The sequence below is a fragment of the Salvelinus sp. IW2-2015 genome, unplaced genomic scaffold (assembly GCF_002910315.2).
Source record: "Salvelinus sp. IW2-2015 unplaced genomic scaffold, ASM291031v2 Un_scaffold4907, whole genome shotgun sequence".
Classification (NCBI taxonomy): domain Eukaryota; kingdom Metazoa; phylum Chordata; class Actinopteri; order Salmoniformes; family Salmonidae; genus Salvelinus; species Salvelinus sp. IW2-2015.
The window spans coordinates 9,633-27,926 of NW_019946176.1; the positions used below are offsets into that span (position 1 = coordinate 9,633).

Sequence of the window (18,294 nt, forward strand, 5' to 3'; positions counted from 1 at the left end):
CAATCTCGGCGTAATCCACATGGATGAGTTCCCATGGTGTAGCAGCCCAGGACCATGGATGAAGAGGTGCAGCAGCAGGCTTGTTGCAAACAGCTTCACAAGGTGAGCAGTGGCCTACATGCTGTTGAATGTCCTGATCCAGTCCAGGMCACCACAGATAACTGCGGGCGAKTGCTTTCATTCGAGTGATCCCTGGATGWCCCTCATGCAGGTCAGATAGCAGTCTCCTCTGGAATTTGTGAGGTAYCACCACCCTTGATCYCCACAGAACACATCCTTGATCAGTGGACAACTGGTCTTTCTTGTCGATGAATGGACAAAGGTTATCGTCATTTACAAAGATTGGCCAACCGCCTAATGTTGAGTACAAGACTTTGGAAAGCACTGTGTCTTTTCTCATTTCCTCTGCTATGTCTGAAGCAGATATGGGCAGTTCGTCGATGAGAGAGATCTGGAAGACTGCTCTATCATCTTCACTGTCGGAGTCACTATTGGTAGTCTTGATAGTGCATCTGCATTTGCGTGATCACTGGACCGTCTGTACTCGATCTCGTAGTTGTAGGATAGCAATATCAAACCCCAACGTTGCATTCGAAGTGCAGCAAGGGTTGGTATGGCTGATTTTGGTCCAAGGATGGCCGACAGAGGCTTGTGATCTGTCAGGAGTTGGAACTTCCTTAAGGAAAGTATTTGTGAAACTTCTTCACTCCGAATATTATGCTCAGGGCTTCCTTCTCAATTTGAGCATAATTTGTCTCACTTGATGACAGAGTCCGTGATGCAAATGCCATAGGGTGTTCTTCACCTGACGGTAGAACATGTGAGATGACGGCTCCTACTCCGTATGGAGATGCATCACACGCGAGTCTCAGCTTCATCTCTGTGTCGTAGTGGGCAAGTCACTTGCTCTTTAGCAGACGCTGTTTGCAAGTCTTGAATGCTTATTCGCATTGTGGGAACCAATTCCAATTTGTATTGGCCTGCAGCAGTTGGTGAAGCGGATGCAACAATGTGGACAAGTTTGCCACAAACTATCCGTAATAGTTCAGGAGCCACAAAAATGACCTCAGCTCTGAGATATTTGTGGGTGCTGGTGCGTTTACAATTGCTTCCACCTTGCTGTTGGTTGGGTGCAGGCCTTGTGCATCAATMTTGTATCCGAGATACTCCACTGAGTCCTGGAGGAACTCACACTTGCTGCGTTTCATTCTCACTCCGTATTTCTMCAGTCTTGACATCACTTTGTCCAGCACTACAAGGTGCTCTCCAATGGTTGGTGCTGACACGAGGAYGTCGTCCATGAAGCACACAACATTGTCTATACCGTCCAAGATCTGATCCATTGTGTGTTCGAATATCGCTGGAGCTGTCGAGATTCCATAGGCCAAGGGATTGAATCTGAATAGCCCCTTGTGTGTATTGATGGTCAGATACTGGTTCTGACTCCGGATCCAGCTCTAGTTGCTGATAAGCGAATGACAGGTCCAGCTTACTGAAAACCTTCCCACCAGCTAGAGTGGCAAACAGATCTTCAGCGTTTGGTAGTGAATATTCCTCTGGTAGTATGCAGCGATTTACTGTGACCTTGTAGTCCCCGCACATTCTGACGGTCTTGTCTTTCTGTGGAACTACAACGATCGGAGCGGCCCGGTCGCTCCTCTCTACTTGGTGATGATGTTATTCTTCTGTAGGCGGTCCAGWTCCTTCTCTACTGCTTCCTTAAGAGCATAGGGAACTGGATGTGGTTTGTGAAAGATAGGCTTGGTTCCTTCTTGCACTCTGACTTTTGCTGTGAAATCTTGTATTTCGCCGTCGCCATCTTTGAAAAGTTATTTGTGCTTTTCCAGCATGTTAGTGAGTGTAGCCTGAGTCACTGGTTTGTCATTTCTCAGACTGAAGATTTCTCCCCAGTTCAACTTGATCTTTTGTAGCCAGTTTCTGCCTAGCAAGGCTGATTTTCTCCTTTAACAATGACAAGCAGTAGCGTCCACTCCTTCCCCTCATACCGGATTGGTACGTGGATCAGCCCTATCACAGGAATAGTGTCACCAGTGTATGAAGAAAGGCAGATGGACGCTGGCTGAAGAGGGCACTCTTTCAGTTTTTCTTTGTAGAGTCTCTCTGGAACAAGTGATACAGACGCTCCGGTGTCCAGCTGCATTTTTACTGGTTTTCCCGCCAACACCATGCTGAGATAGATTCCATCTTTTTGTTGTTGAGAGCTGTGTACACTGTGAACAGTTCCAATACTGTTTCAGTTATACCTTCCTCTTCTTGTGCTGCGTCTGACACTTTGTGCGCTCTTGCTGTGCGTTTTGGAGCTTTAACACTCTCTGTAATGTCCAACCTTTCCACAATTGTGCACTTTACATTTTGGAATCGACATTCACTGTACTGATGATTATCTCCCCACATCTGTAGCAACTTGGCTTAGACCTTTGTGATGTGGGCTGCTTTTTCTTGTGTAACCTTGAAGACGGGACTCAGAAAAGTGTGACTTTTGTGAGCCTTTTCCTCCACGTGTGTCACTGACCTTGTGAACACCTTTCTGGCGTTCTGCATGTCCTGTGTGGTGGCATTTTTCTGCTTTACCAAATGAGGAGAGTTACAAACTACACACCAGTCAGAGTTATACATAAGCTACATCTGTAATAATATAATAAGCTTTGCAATAGCGTTTGACTTTCAACAATTCACTATTTCTAATGAACCGTTGAGAATACCACCAGAAAAGTACAAAGATCTTTTATAGCCAAGATACACCCCTCTCAATTTCACTGACGAACCACAGATCTTAGGAACAGTTCACAAAGATTAAGATTTGTATGAAAAATATCTATAAAACATAGCAGACAGTTACTGCTGTGTCAACAGTTCTCATTGTAAAGACCAGTGTCTGGCCCCCCTACTCCAAAAGGGAACCGTCTCTCCCTCGTACGGCATAGAACAGACCATTAGCTCATGTTACCTCAAATGCTCTTTAGGTTTATCACCCCAAAGACATTATAAATCTCCTCTGTCTGTGTTATCTCATACAGGCCATCCTCAGTGGAACACACACACAATACTCTATTCTATCGAATGTAACAACTCTTATAATGTAATACAAGCGTTATAACATAATCTTACAACATTATACATAATCTTGCAATTTTCCACGACACCCGATAGCTCAATAGTATCCCTGTGGGCAAGCTCGAGTCCAGTGTGATATCACAGGCTTTCTTAACCTCTCTTGGGCACGTGAGACGGTAGCGTCCACCTCTTCAACAGCCAGTGAAACTGCTGGGCGCCAAATTCAAATACAGAAATACTCAATATAAAAATTCAGAAACAAAACATATTTCACATAGGTTTAAAGATTAACTTCTTGTGAATCCAACCACGGTGTCAGATTTAAAAAATGCTTTACGGCGAAAGCATACCGTAGATTATTGAGAACATAGCCCACTAGACAAATCATCCAAACAGTAGCCAGCCAAGTAGAACAATTACACATGTCAGAAATAAAGATAAAATTAATCCCTTACCTTTGATGATCTTCAATGGTTGCACTCAGCAGACATAAATTTACTCAATAAATGTTCCTTTTGTTCGTAAAAGTCTCTTTATATCCAAAAACCTCTGTTTTGTTAGCTCGTTTTCTTCAGTAATCCACAGGCTCAAACGCAGTCAAAACAGGAAGACAAAAAATCCAAATTGTATCCGTAAAGTTCATAGAAACATGTCAAACGATGTTTATATTCAATCCTCAGTAGTTTTTAGCCTAGAATCGATAATTATCCAACCGGACAATAATGTCGTCAATTTAAAAGGTAAACAAGAAAGGCACTCTCTCGGTCGCGCGCATGAAAAAGCTCTGTGACACTTTAGGGTCCACTCATTCCGACTGCTCTTACTTCTTAATTTTTCAGAATAAAAGCCTGAAACAATTTCTAAAGACTGTTGACATCTAGTGGAAGGCATAGAAACGCTGCAATTTGAGTCCTAAGTCAATGGATACTGTAATGGCATTGAATAGAAAAAAAAAAAAAAAATAAACTTCCTGAATGGATTTTTTCAGGTTTTCGCCTGCAAATCATTTCTGTTATACTCACAGACACTATTTTAACAGTTTTGGAACTTTAGAGTGTTTTCTATCCAAATCTACCAGTTATATCATATCATATCTTCTGGCCCGAGAAGCAGGCAGTTCAATTTGGTAATGCATTTCATCAAAATTCCGAATGCTGCCCCTACCCTAGTGATGTTAAAGTCAGTCCTTCTCTGACAGAGGCCTTCTGTGATATGCTTCACCTGTGAGAACACATACAAACTTGTCTCGGAGAGCGTCATCAAGAAATCGAGCAAACTTGCATGTACTTGCCAGCCTTTTCAAAGCAAGGATGTAGTCAGCCACGGTTTCGCATTGACTCTGGTGACGTTGGTAAAATCTGAAACATTCTGCAATGAGAATTGGCTTAGGCTTGAAATGCCTTGAAAGAGTTTCAGTCAATTCTGCGTAGGTCAACTCCACTGCATTTATTTGTTCAATGAGACCTTTCAGAGACCTTTTTGGACCCAAAATACTGAGAAATATGTCTGCTTTCTTTTCATCTTTGATTTCATTTGCAGCTAGCCAACGCTCAAAATGCTCTAAATAGCAATCTAAATCCTATTTTGTAGCCTCAAACTCTGGTTCTCGACCAATGGTTGGCATTTTCACAGTTAATTGTTCAGTTTCCTTATTCCTTGTATTCCTTAACCTCTCTATGGTAGCGTCCCACCTGGCCAACATCCAGTGAAATTGCAGAGCGCCAAATTCAAAAACAGAAATACTCATAATAAACAYTCATAAAATATACAAGTGTTTTACATCGGCTTAAAGATTAACTTGTTGTTAATTCTTCACTTTCTTAATTTCAGAAGTTTCTGCAAGTACTTCATTCAATGCACTCGTGTACTAATGTACACACTGTGTTACGTATCTTCTTCCTTGTTAAAAAAACATTTTTTAAACAATACTTCTCCACTGAGATCGCCTAATTTCAATGGGTTCAATGACAGTTTTTTAAAATTTAACCACCAGAGGGCAGTGTCGCTATTCTGGACTCCAATAGGCTTGCCACTTGGCAGCTCCTGAACACTGTACCTACTAGCAGTGCTTAGCCTTTTCAAATGGCGAAAAAAATACATAAATAACTGACGATTAACATAATTATTTTGAGTTTCATTTCTCTTCCATTACATTCTTCCCTTCAAGCAATGTCCGTTTAAGAAGCTWAGTCACCTCGTCGCCACTGTACTATTTGTGTTGTGGAGAAATGACCAGGCAGGAGACGGGAGTACAGTTAGTTTAGTCAAAAACCCCTCGTGCTCCACAGCCCCCGGCCCAATAGTGCCTATTAGGTGTAGTAACATAACACTGCCGTAATACATTACTGCTTAGTAACAGCATAGTAACTAATATAAACAATGTAGATCACAGATACTACAATGGTAACTAATAATTTGTTCTTAACTGACTTGCCTTGTTAAATAAAGGTTTAGAAAAAATTATTATAATAAAAAWAAWWAAAACTTCACTTCCCTTTCCCTTCATTAAGTCATACACTACAGCTATTTTTGTAACGTCTCTCAGCCCATTTATGTTTAAAGAAGAAATCTTAAAACTGCTCATGGCTGAAAAATAAATACAGAGTAAGAGACAGAAAACACATCTCTTTACAGAGTTAAGGCTGCGACTGAACTCTTTAATTTCCTTTAGAATTTACCTCACTTGTCTCCTGACCACTTTCTTTAGTCTAGTGAGTTCTGGTCTTGTCAAACCTTGTCAATCCGTTTTGACATCAGAAACTTTGCTGATTCGGTAAACTTTTTTTTCAGGAAAAAAAAATGTTACATTATAATCCTGCATATATTTCTTCCCTTTTGTCAAATTCAGAAATTGACGTACCTTCTCAATCCCATACCTCCCTTCCACTCAATTTCTCTCGCTATGTTGTTGTGATGCGTCAGATGACTCACTCTCGCTATCCTCCCCAGAGGAAAACTCCACCATCTCTACAACCTGTTTATTTTTTTTATTATTTTTTATTATTTAACCTTCATTTAACTAGGCAAGTCGGTTCAGAACAAATCATTTTTTACAATGACGGCCTACAGCGGCCAAACTCGGACGATGCTGGGTTAATTCACCGTATTCTTATCGGCAGACTAAACAGCATTGGTTTCCCAAATGACTGCCTCGCCTGGTTCACCAACTACTTCAGTGTGTCAAATCGGAGGGCCTGTTGTCCGGACCTCTGGCAATCTCTATGGGGGTACCACAGGGTTCAATTCTCGGGCCGACTCTTTTCTCTGTATATATCAATGATGTCGTTCTTGCTGTGGGTGATTCCCTGATCCACCTCTATGCAGACGAGACCATTCTGTATGCATCTGGCCCTTCTTTGGACACTGTCGTTAACCAAAAACCCTAACACAAACCACGAGCCTTCCAATGCCATAACAACACTCTACCGCTTGTGGGGACCTCCAAATGCTCTTAAATGCTAGTAAAAACTAAAATGCACATGAACTATTAATCACACCGTTCGACTGCCCGCAACGCCCCCCCCCCCCCCCCCGCCCGACTAGCATCATACTCTGGACGGTTCTGACTTAGAACTTTGGAAACATGTGGACAACTACAACATACCTAGGTGTCTGCGCTAGACTGTAAACTCTCCCCTCCAGACTCATATAACTAAATCAAACATACATGCAATCCCAATAATTAAAGCTAGAATCGGATTCATATTTCACAATAAAGCCTCATTCATTTAGATGCCACCAAACATTAAAACTGACTATCCTACCAAATCCTCCGACTTTGGCGATGTCATTTACAAAATAGCCTAACCAACACTCTACCAGCAAACTGATGCCAGTTATATCACAGTAACCGTTCTTTTGTCACCAAAGCCCCATACACACACCCACCACTGGACCTGTATCTCTAGTCGGCTGGCCCTCGCTACATATTCATCGCCAGAACCCACTGGCTCCAGGTCATCTATAAGTCTATGCTAGGTAAAGCTCCAACTTATCTCAGCTCACTGGTCACGATAACAAACACCCACCCCGCAGCACGCCGCTCCAGCAGGTATATCTCACTGGTCATCCCCAAAAGCCAACACCTCCTTCGGCCGCCTTTCCTTCCAGTTCTCTGCTGCCAGTGACTGGAACGAATTGCAGAAATCGCTGTAGCTAGAGACTTATATTTCCCTCACTAACTTTAAACATCAGCTATCTGAGCAGCTAATCGATCGCTGCAGCTGTACATAGTCCATCTATAAATAACCCACCCATCTACAAACGTCATTCCCATACTGTTTTTATTTACTTTCTGCGCTTTTGCACATCAGTATCTCTACTTGCACATCATCATCCTTGCATTTATCACTCCCAGTGTTATCCTGCCAAATTGTAATTACTTCGCTACTATGCCTATATATACTTTCTTTTTCTATTGTGTTATTACTGTACGCCTCTGGTTATTCCAAATGTGAACTCTGTGTTGTGTTTCGTGTCACACATGCTTTGACTTTATCTTGGCACAGGTCCACAGTTTGCAAATGAGAACTTGTTCTCAAACTACTTTAACGGGATTAAATAAAGTGAAATTCATAATATCCATCGACGAGACAGAACTCACCGGCCATATCCAACCACATTCATCATCTAATAAAAAATCGGGGCAGGTTAGAAAGTATAAAACTTTCTTCACCGAGAATTCATAAGAGGGAAAAACCGCGACGTCTGTGTCTCCCGCACCACAAACACCACTCTCAAAACACATCATAATTTCACCTTTTCAATGGAATATCCATAAACATATCTGTCGTTAAGGTTAATTTCTGTCATTACTCAAAGATGACCGAGAGCTTTGGACAAACACACACAAGTCAGAGTTTATATTTTAAATTCCATATCTTATAATTCATATGCAGCTTCAACCATGAGCCCTCTTGACTCTCAGATCAATTCCAGAATGTCTATAAAATGAATTTTCTGAGAGTGCTTAACCAAAATAATTCTTAATTATCTTTTATAGCCAAGAATACACCCCTCTCAACTCACATGACGAACCACAGAATCTTAAGAACTTCACACAAAAGGCCTTTAACTTGAAAGAGGAGTATCCCATAGCCAGATAGCATTAGCTATAAATTATCGTTCAGTTTGTCTCTTAGACGAAGTTCTACTTCTCGTTCTTGGTACTTCATATTACCAAAACATATAACCTCATCCAATGCATATATCAATTGTCAATTCTAAATACTCCCATCTCAAATACACCCCCTCTTCTCCCCACTCCTGGAGAAAGCTCACTAAGGGAGTGAACCTCTACAGTCATATACATATGAAAGATAAGTTCAACATCAGAGGGGTGGTATAATGGTTCCAGACACTGCCCATACTCCTCCCCCCAATGGGAAAATGAGGGAATGACTGTAGTACAGACATAGTGGAGTCCTTCACATGATTTCACAGATATATTCACATTAGCACAGACAATGTTCAAACCTGACTTCTCCCTTTCTGATATTCTGCATATTACCAGACATGTAAAAGACAAGCCTGACCTCTCACCTCTCTGGGTCCCAAGTGACTTTTCCCTAGAGGAGAAAGAAAATGCAACTGCCAACAGTATAGTCCAAAGAAGACATTCTAATGACAAGTATAAAATAGAGATAAAACATCTTATTTATCCAGTTACCTAACTAATTCTGATTCAGCTACGACATATCACTACAGCGCTATTTGTCCTTGAGGCTGATTTTATGCTATCATACCCAATGATAGCGCCAACTGCTCAACTACATTCTCACACCAAACACCCTGCCGCAGCCGGAATCTTTASTCCATGCTGCCGACTAAGTTTTTCAAACACCAAACCTCCGTGAGTGCCCATTGCAACGAGCCACACGCTGATTATGCGTTTGAGAAAAACAACCTCAACGGTCCCACCACCCCTATAAGTGCTTAGTGTGACAATATAACCTTAAAACTCAACTTACAAATATATATATTCATACACACAGAAACCCAATATGGTGAAAAGAATTCCAGTCACTCCCAAAATCGTTCCTGCTTCCCGACTCACTCCCAGCATGCACTCTGACGAGAGAGAGAGAGGGTGAGAGAGGGTCGAAACAGCAGGTTCAGGGACAGGTAGCACGTCCGGTGAACAGGTCAGGGTTCCATAGCCACAGGCAGACCAGCAGAAACTGGATCAGCAGCACTACAAGGTATCACATCTGGTGGAGCATGTATCAATACTGACAGGATCTAAAGAAAGTGAGCGCTGCACTCAGATCAGCTTTCTCCATTAAAATCTTTACTCAATATTATAATTATTGCACAATACTGACCAGGGATCAGCTTCTAATAACACCTATGGCTGTAAATATTACAGTTTACCCAATACAAATGCACTAAATCCCAGATATGGTTCATCATTGTGTTCATGTTAGGCTACACATCATAAAATATATTGAGATAAAGTACAGACAGTAGTCTACAAGAAGCATAATAAAACTCAATATATGAAAGATTAAATATATTTCAATATGATTGAAACAGGCCTATAGCCTACTGTTTTATATTTTAATCCAGTCATCTTGGTTTTCATTTGAAGCATTTTATATGTCCCTTGTTTGTATCAACTGCAAAGACATTTGCAACTTTGAAATTGTAGTCAACTTTGTTCTGAATTTATCAGCAGTCACAAGGAGATGGATAAACTAGGAGATTCTATGTTTAGGGAGATCTGTGTTTAAAGTGAAGCGGGAGGGCAAAAAAAGCTTCTCACAAATGAAAAGTCAAAACAGTATTAAACAAACACAACGTTCCCTCACTCTGTGTGTGTGTGTGTGTGTCCAGTATGTGTGTGTGTGTGTGTGTGCGCACTCTGGATGAGGAGATGTAATCTCATGTTTTGTCCACAGAAACCAACATAAAGAGAGAATCAGAGTCAGAGATTTTCAGTCGTCAGTCTTCCCAGAGTCAACAAACAGACCTGGCCTCCATATTCAGTGTATGTGGTCCTGTTCTATGCATTTGTTTTTGTTTACCTCAAGTAAAGTTGATCTGTCAATCATTCATTAATGTGTTAATGAGAAAGCATTTTGTCTCTTGCTTAACTAATTGACTTTATTTATTTTAGGTGCTTGAAGAGAACATTTTGACATTTGTGAAGAACGAGCTGAAGATGTTCAAGAGGATTCTTAGTCCAGAACTCCCAGAAGGCTTTGAGAGTCAGAAGCAGGATAAGGAAATGGTGGACACTGAAGATGAGAAGCAGGAGAGCAGTGCCAGAGAGGGGGCTCTGAAGATCACACTGCACGTCCTGAGGAAAATGAACCAGACGGAGCTTGCTGACACACTGGAGAACTGTAAGATCTGTCTGCCTCATGTTGAATGATGTTTTTATAACATTTAAAAAGCTGTAGCTAAAGTACAGCTAAAGTAGCTGTGTAACTCAATGATATGTTAGCAGCCTCAACACAAACCCTAGTGACCTCATCAAGTAGCAGCAGGGATGTGTTGTGTTGATTAAGAGAGAGGAGAGAGATAATGAATTAATAGTAACAACATCAATAATACCAATAATAGTATAATCAGTACCACCAGTCTGTAATGCATTATGAAATCATTCACACATTTATACAGTGAGTTGAGAGAATACATGTATTAATATGTAAAACTTTGTAACAGTCCTACAATACTGTAGGCATTAAAACAGACAATATTAATATCCTCTGTGTTATTTCTAGATTCAGATGATCCTGCTGTGATTTGCCAACGTGACTGAAATCTAATCTAAAGAAGAAGTTTCAAAATGTATTTGAGGGGATCGCTAAACAAGGAAACCCACACTTCTCAATAAGATCTACACAGAGCTCTACATCACAGAGGGTGGAACAGGAGAGGTCAATAATGAACATGAGCTGAGACAGATTGAGACAACAACCAGGAAACAAGCAAGACCAGAGACTGCAATCAAATGTAACGACATCTCAAACCCTTAACTGGACAAGACAAACTTATCAGAACTGTGTTGACAAAGGGAGTCGCTGGCATTGGAAAAACAGTCTCTGTGCAGAAGTTCATTCTGGACTGGGCTGAAGGAAAAGCAAATCAGGATGTCCAATTTGTATTTCATTCCCTTTCCGGGAGCTGAATTTGATGAAAGAGGACAAACACACTTTGATTGAACTTCTTAATCACTTCTCAATGGAAACCAAACAATCAAGAATCTCAACCTACGACAAATACAAAGTTATGTTCATCTTTGATGGTCTGGATGAGTGCCGACTGCCCCTAGACTTCCAGAAGAACAAGATCTGTTGTGACGTCATAAAGTCAACCTCGTGGATGTCTGCTGACAAATCTCATCAAGGGAAATCTGCTTCCTCTTGCTCTCATCTGGATAACTACCCGACTGCAGCAGCCAACAAGATCCCTTCAGGTGTGTTTTGACCAGGTGACAGAGGTACGAGGGTTCAATGACTCACAGAAGGAGGAGTACTTCAGGAAGAGATTCAGTGAAGAGGACCTGGCCAGCAGAATCATCTCACACATAAAGACATCAAGGAGCCTCCACCTCATGTGTCACATTCCTGTCTTCTGTTGGATTTCTGCAACAGTCCTTGAACACATGCTGAACCATAAGAGAGAAGAGATGCCCAAGACTCTGACTGAGATGTACACACACCTTGTGGTGTTTCATACCAAACAGAAGAATGAAAAGTATCTTGGGAACGAAGAGACAGGTCCACACTGGAATAAAGAGAGCATTCTGTCACTGGGAAAACTGGCTTTTCAACAGCTTGTGAAGGGCAATCTGATTTTCTATGAAGAAGACCTGAAAGAGGCTGGCATTGATGTCAATGAAGCCTCAGTGTACTCAGGATTGTGCACACAGCTCTTTAAAGAGGAATGTGGGCTGTACCAGGACAAGGTGTACTGCTTCGTACATCTGAGCATTCAGGAGTTTCTGGCTGCTGTATATGTGTTCCTCTCATTCATCAACAACAATGAGAATCTAATGGACAAACTGCATTCAACGTCCTTTTCTGTGAAGAAAAGACGCAAGCGTAAAGTTACTGTCTACAAGAGTGCTTTGGATGAGACTTACAAAGTGAGACAGGACCTGGACCTTTTCCTCCGCTTCCTTCTGGGCCTCTCACTGGAGTCCAATCAGAAGCACTTACAAGGTCTACTGACAAAGTCAAGCAGCTCACAGAGCCATGAAGAAACAGTGATGTACATCAAGAAGAAGATCAGGGAGAATCCTCTCCAGAGAAGAGCATCAATTTGTTCACCTGTCTGAATGAACTGAATGACCATTCTCTAGTGGAGGAGATCCAAAGCTACCTGAGCTCAGGAAGTCTCTCAGAAGCCAACCTGTCACCTGCACAGTGGTCAGCTCTGGTCTTTGTGTTGCTGACTTCAGAAAAGGAGCTGGATGTGTTTTGACCTGAAGAAATACTCTAGATCAGAGGAAGGTCTTCTGAGGCTGCTGCCAGTGGTCAAAGTCTCCAGAGCTGCTCTGTGAGTAAATAAATTACATTTAAGTACTAATCATCATGAATAAATATTCAATTTAGAAGAAAAATATGTAATAAGTGTTTGCATAATATTATATTAAAAAACATATTGAATAAATGCATTGATTTTCAATATTAGTATAACAATATGACCATACAATTCTAGGAGACGGAAGATGAATCTATATGCTGTTTGAGAGAATAAACAAATGCATCTGCCATTGTCCTTCAACACTACTCGTTAAATCAACAGTGTGTTTGTGAAGTCATGATGATCTCTTTGTCAGGCTTCAGGCTGTGGAGTCACAGAGAAAGGCTGTGCTTCTCTGGTATCAGCTCTGAGGTCAACCCCTCACACCTGAGAAGCTGGATCTGAGTAACAATGACCTGAAGGATTCAGGAGTGAAGCTGCTCTCTGCTGGACTGGGGAATCCCCACTGTAAACTGGAGACTTGAGGTCAGTATTCCCATAGTTGGTCAACAAGTGATAACTGTTCACCAGATCCACATGTGTTTCCAGTCACACATAGTCCACACCATATTGTGTTTGGAAAGCTAACAGCTTTAAAATCAGTGGTAATCTCCAGCGTTTTGGATCCAAGATGGTGTAGCAGTCAGACGTCTTTGTCCTTCGTCTTGACGTGTCCCATGTATATATATTTTTGTAGCTTTTTCTTAGCATATCTTTTATATTTTCTAAACCCTTACTTCAAATACCCTCCTGCAACCCACCTCACCCAATGGACCTGCTTTTTCTCTAAAGTATTTTTCTTTACCTCTATTACTGGAATCTCTCCAACATAAGCTAGCCAGCTGACGGTCATCAGCTAACCTTTAGCTCGGAAAGCTCTCACCAGTTTGTACAACGCGATTCAACCAGAGCATACCGGACCTATTTTTCTCTCCATATCCCGGATTCCTATCGCAAGCTCTGAACCTTCTCACCTTCCGACCTTCGCAGCGTCCCCTGAATGTTAGCTGTCTAGAGCACAACGGACTGTTAGCTTACAAGGCCCATCGAATACATTCCGAAGCTACTGTTAGGGGAAGCTTATAATTCCTTTATGTACTCATTAATTAAAATCAATCTGTCTATTTCTAAGAATTTGTAAGATACTTATTAACATAAAAATAGACAGGGTCCAGTCTTATTAAAATTAGATAATAGTATTTATTCTCGTGAGCGCGCTCCCATTTAACCACAAACAACAGTTCATATACAAAACATGACGTCATTGGTTACAGAATAAAGCTCCTCTCTTGACCAAGACAAAACAGGTTCAAAAGTTAATTCCAACTCACAAGCGCACACACATGACACACAATATCACTAGATCATTAACTCTAGAAGGTTCACTATAATTTATTACCACTTTAGCAGACAGCTCGAGATAATGGAAGACCTAAGAAGTTACTCACTGCCTTATCTAAACATCTCAGGGCTAAGTTGAGTCGGTTCAACCATAGTTTAACGCTCCCTTTGGCTTACTTTATAACCCACACCACATACCTCTCCAACTAAGTTGGAATGGTGTTWATTATGTTTTAATTACTCCTTGTTCATGCTACATAATCCCTTCCTTATGAATTAACATTATTAATCAGATATAATAATAATACAGGGTAGAGCTCAATTAGTTATAGTTTTATCTAAATGTAAACATTGTTTAGTCATTATTCATAAAATTCCTAACAGCTACTAGCTAGCAGTCAGCTATCCTTTGCTAGCGGTCATCAGCTACCTTTATCCCGGACAACTCTCGCCAGTCTGTACAGCGCGACTCAAACCAGAGCTAGTCGGACGTATTCTTCTCCGGATTCCTACCGCAAGCTCTGAACCTATTTAAAAAAATAAATATTATACATTTTTTTCACCTGGAATTATAGCAGCTAACGTCCCCTGAACGCACAGCCACTAATCTGCGACCAGCTAGCTATCTAAAGCACATTGAGCTGCTGGCTTAAGAGGCCCTTCGGACATATTTCTTTGGCCACTATACATATTTTGCCAACTGGCCTGGTTTACCACATGGAGCCCTGCTGATCTGTCCGCTGATGTAACTGCACGAGGGGGCCACAACAGACTTTCCTCCGTCGCGTCGTCACTCTAAGGCCTTTCTGTTAGCCTGCTAGCCCCGTGCCGCTAGCTTCCTGAAGCCACGCACTGGACTCGTATGATCACCCGGCTACGCACGCCTCTCCCTAACGTCACCATGCCTTGTCCATTGCTGTTTTGGTTTGTAACTATTGTTTTATTTCACTGTAGAGCYTCTAGCACTGCTCACCACCCCTCCCACACACACAGTTACATCACCTGGTTTAAATGATATTTCTAGAGACAATATCTCTTTCATTATCACTATATGCACAGGTTTACCCCCACTGTATTCACATCCTACTATACCTTTGTCTGTACATTATGCCTTGAATATATTCTACCGTGCCCAGAAATCTGCTCCTTTTACTCTCTGTTCTGAACGTACTACACGTCCAGTTCTGTTAGCCTTTAGCCGTACCCTTATCCTACTCCTCCTCTGTTCCTCTGGTGATGTAGAGGTTCATCCAGGGCCTGCAGTGTCTAGCTCCACTCCCATCCCCCAGGTTCTCTCATTTGTTGACTTCTGCAACCATAAAAGCCTTGGTTTCATGCATGTTAACATTAGAAGCCTCCTCCCTAAGTTTGTTTTATTCACTGCCCTAGCACACTCCACCAATCCGGATGTCCTAGCCGTGTCTGAATCCTGGCTTAGGAAGACCACCAAAAACCTTGAAATTTCCATCCCTAACTATGACATTTTCCGACAAGATAGAAATGCCAAAGGGGGCGGTGTTGCAATCTACTGAAAAGATAACCTGCAGAGTTCTGTCTTACTATCCAGGTCTGTACCCAAACAATTCGAGCTTCTACTTCTAAAAATTAACCTTTCCATAAACAAGTCTCTCACCGTTGCCGCTTGCTATAGACCACCCTCTGCCCCCAGCTGTGCCCTCGACACCATATGTGATTTGATTGCCCCCCCATCTATCTTCTGAGCTCATGCTGCTAGGTGACCTAAACTGGGACATGCTTAACACCCCGGCCATTCTACAATCTAAGCTTGATGCCGTCAATCTCACACAACTAATCAATGAACCTACCAGATATAACCCCAAATCCATAAACACGGTCACCCTCATAAATATCATCCTAACTAACTCACCCTCCAAATACACCTCTGCTGTTTTCAACCAAGATCTCAGCGATCACTGCCTCATTGCCGGCATCCGTAATGGGTCTGCGATCAAACGACCACCCTTCATCACTGTCAAACGCTCCCTAAAACACTTCTGCGAGCAGGCCTTTCTAATCGACCTGGCCGGGGTATCCTGGAATGACATTGACCTCATCCCGACAGTAGAGGATGCCTAGTTATTCTTCAAAAGTGCCTTCCTCACCATCTTAAATAGGCATGCCCCATTCAAAAAAATGTAGAACCAGGAATAGATATAGCCCTTGGTTCACTCCAGACCAGTCTGCCCTTGACCAGCACAAAAACATCCTGTGGCGTTCTGCATTAGCATCGAATAGCCCCTGTGATATGCAACTTTTCAGGGAAGTTAGGAACCAATATACACAGGCAGTTAGGAAAGCTAAGGCTAGCTTTTTTAAACAGAAATTTGCATCCTGCAGTACAAACTCCAAAAAGTTCTGGGACAGTGTAAAGTCCATGGAGAATAAGAGCACCTCCTCCCAGCTACCCACTGCTCTGAGGCTAGGAAACACTGTTACAACCGACAAATCCACTATAATTGAGAATTTCAATAAGCATTTCTCTACGGCTGGCCATGCTAACCACCTGGCTACCMCTACCCCGGTCAACTGCCCGGCACCCTCCACAGCAACCCGCCCAAGCCCCCACCATTTCTCCTTCACCCAAATCCAGAGAGCTGATGTTCTGAAAGAGCTGCAAAATCTGGACCCCTACAAATCAGCCGGGCTAGACAATCTGGACCCTCTCTTTCTAAAATGATCTGCCGAAATTGTTGCAACCCCTAATACTAGCCTGTTCAACCTCTCATTCGTATCGTCTGAGATTCCCAAAGATTGGAAAGCTGCCACGGTCATCCCCCTCTTCAAAGGGGGTGACACTCTAGACCCAAACTGCTACAGACCTATATCTATCCTACCCTGCATCTCTAAGGTCTTCGAAAGCCAAGTTAACAAACAGATTAACGACCATTTTGAATCACACCGTAACTTCTCCGCTATGCAATCTGGTTTCAGAGCCGGTCATGGGTGCATCTCAGCCACGCTCAAGGTCCTTAACGATATAATAACCGCCATCGATAAGAAACATTACTGTGCAGCCGCATTCATCGACCTGGCCAAGGCTTTCGACTCTGTCAGGGTGACACAAACACAACACAGAGTTACACATGGAATAAACAAGCGTACAGTCAATAACACAATAGAAAAAGAAAGTATATATAGGCCATAGTAGCGAAGTAATTACAATTTGGCAGGATAAACTGGAGTGATAAATGAGCAGATGATGATGTGCAAGTAGAGATACTGATGTGCAAAAGCGCAGAAAGTAAATAAAAACAGTATGGGAATGACGTTTGTAGATTGGGTGGGTTATTTATAGATGGACTATGTACAGCTGCAGCGATCGATTAGCTGCTCAGATAGCTGATGTTTAAAGTTAGTGAGGAAATATAAGTCTCTAGCTACAGCGATTTCTGCAATTCGTTCCAGTCCATGGCAGCAGAGAACTGGAAGGAAAGGCGGCCGAAGGAGGTGTTGGCTTTGGGGATGACCAGTGAGATATACTTGCTGGAGCGCGTGCTGCGGGTGGGTGTTGTTATCGTGACCAGTGAGCTGAGATAAGTTGGAGCTTTACCTAGCATAGACTTATAGATGACCTGGAGCCAGTGGGTCTGGCGATGAATATGTAGCGAGGGCCAGCCGCTAGAGATACAGGTCACAGTGGTGGGTGGTGTATGGGGCTTTGGTGACAAAACGAACGGTACTGTGATAAACTGCATCCAGTTTGCTGAGTAGAGTGTTGGAGGCTATTTTGTAAATGACATCGCCAAAGTCGAGGATTGGTAGGATAGTCAGTTTTATGTTTGGTGCATAAATGAATGAGGCTTTATTGTGAAATATGAATCCGATTCTAGCTTTAATTTTGGATTGCAGATGTTTAATATGAGTCTGGAAGGAGAGTTTACAGTCTAGCCAGACACCTAGGTTGTGTAGTTGTCCACATGTTCCAAGTTCTAAGTCAGAACCGTCCAGAGTAGTGATGCTAGTCGGGCGGGGGGGGGGGGGGTGTTGCGGGCAGCGAACGGTTGAAAAGCATGCATTTAGTTTTACTAGCATTTAAGAGCAGTTGGAGGCCACGGTAGGAGTGTTGTATGGCATTGAAGCTCGTTTGGAGGTTTGTTAACACAGTGTCCAAAGAAGGGCAGTGCATACAGAATGGTCTCGTCTGCATAGAGGTGGATCAGGGAATCACCCACAGCAAGAACGACATCATTGATATATACAGAGAAAAGAGTCGGCCGAGAATTGAACCCTGTGGTACCCCCATAGAGATTGCCAGAGGTCCGGACAACAGGCCCTCCGATTTGACACACTGAAGTAGTTGGTGAACCAGGCGAGGCAGTCATTTGGGAAACCAATGCTGTTTAGTCTGCCGATAAGAATACGGTGAATTAACCAGCATCGTCG

General features: G+C 42.3%; 1 protein-coding gene across 1 annotated transcript; it reads left to right on the plus strand.

The window, feature by feature from the left end:
• Positions 1-1,970: 1,970 nt before the first annotated feature.
• Positions 1,971-12,581, plus strand: LOC112077773 (NLR family CARD domain-containing protein 3-like). The gene is made up of 4 exons (XM_070441824.1): positions 1,971-2,013; positions 9,975-10,063; positions 10,193-10,368; positions 11,392-12,581. Exons 1-4 carry the CDS (start codon positions 1,971-1,973, stop codon positions 12,359-12,361), a joined length of 1,278 nt encoding a protein of 425 aa, XP_070297925.1. The 3' UTR covers positions 12,362-12,581.
• The last annotated feature ends 5,713 nt before the right edge of the window (positions 12,582-18,294 follow it).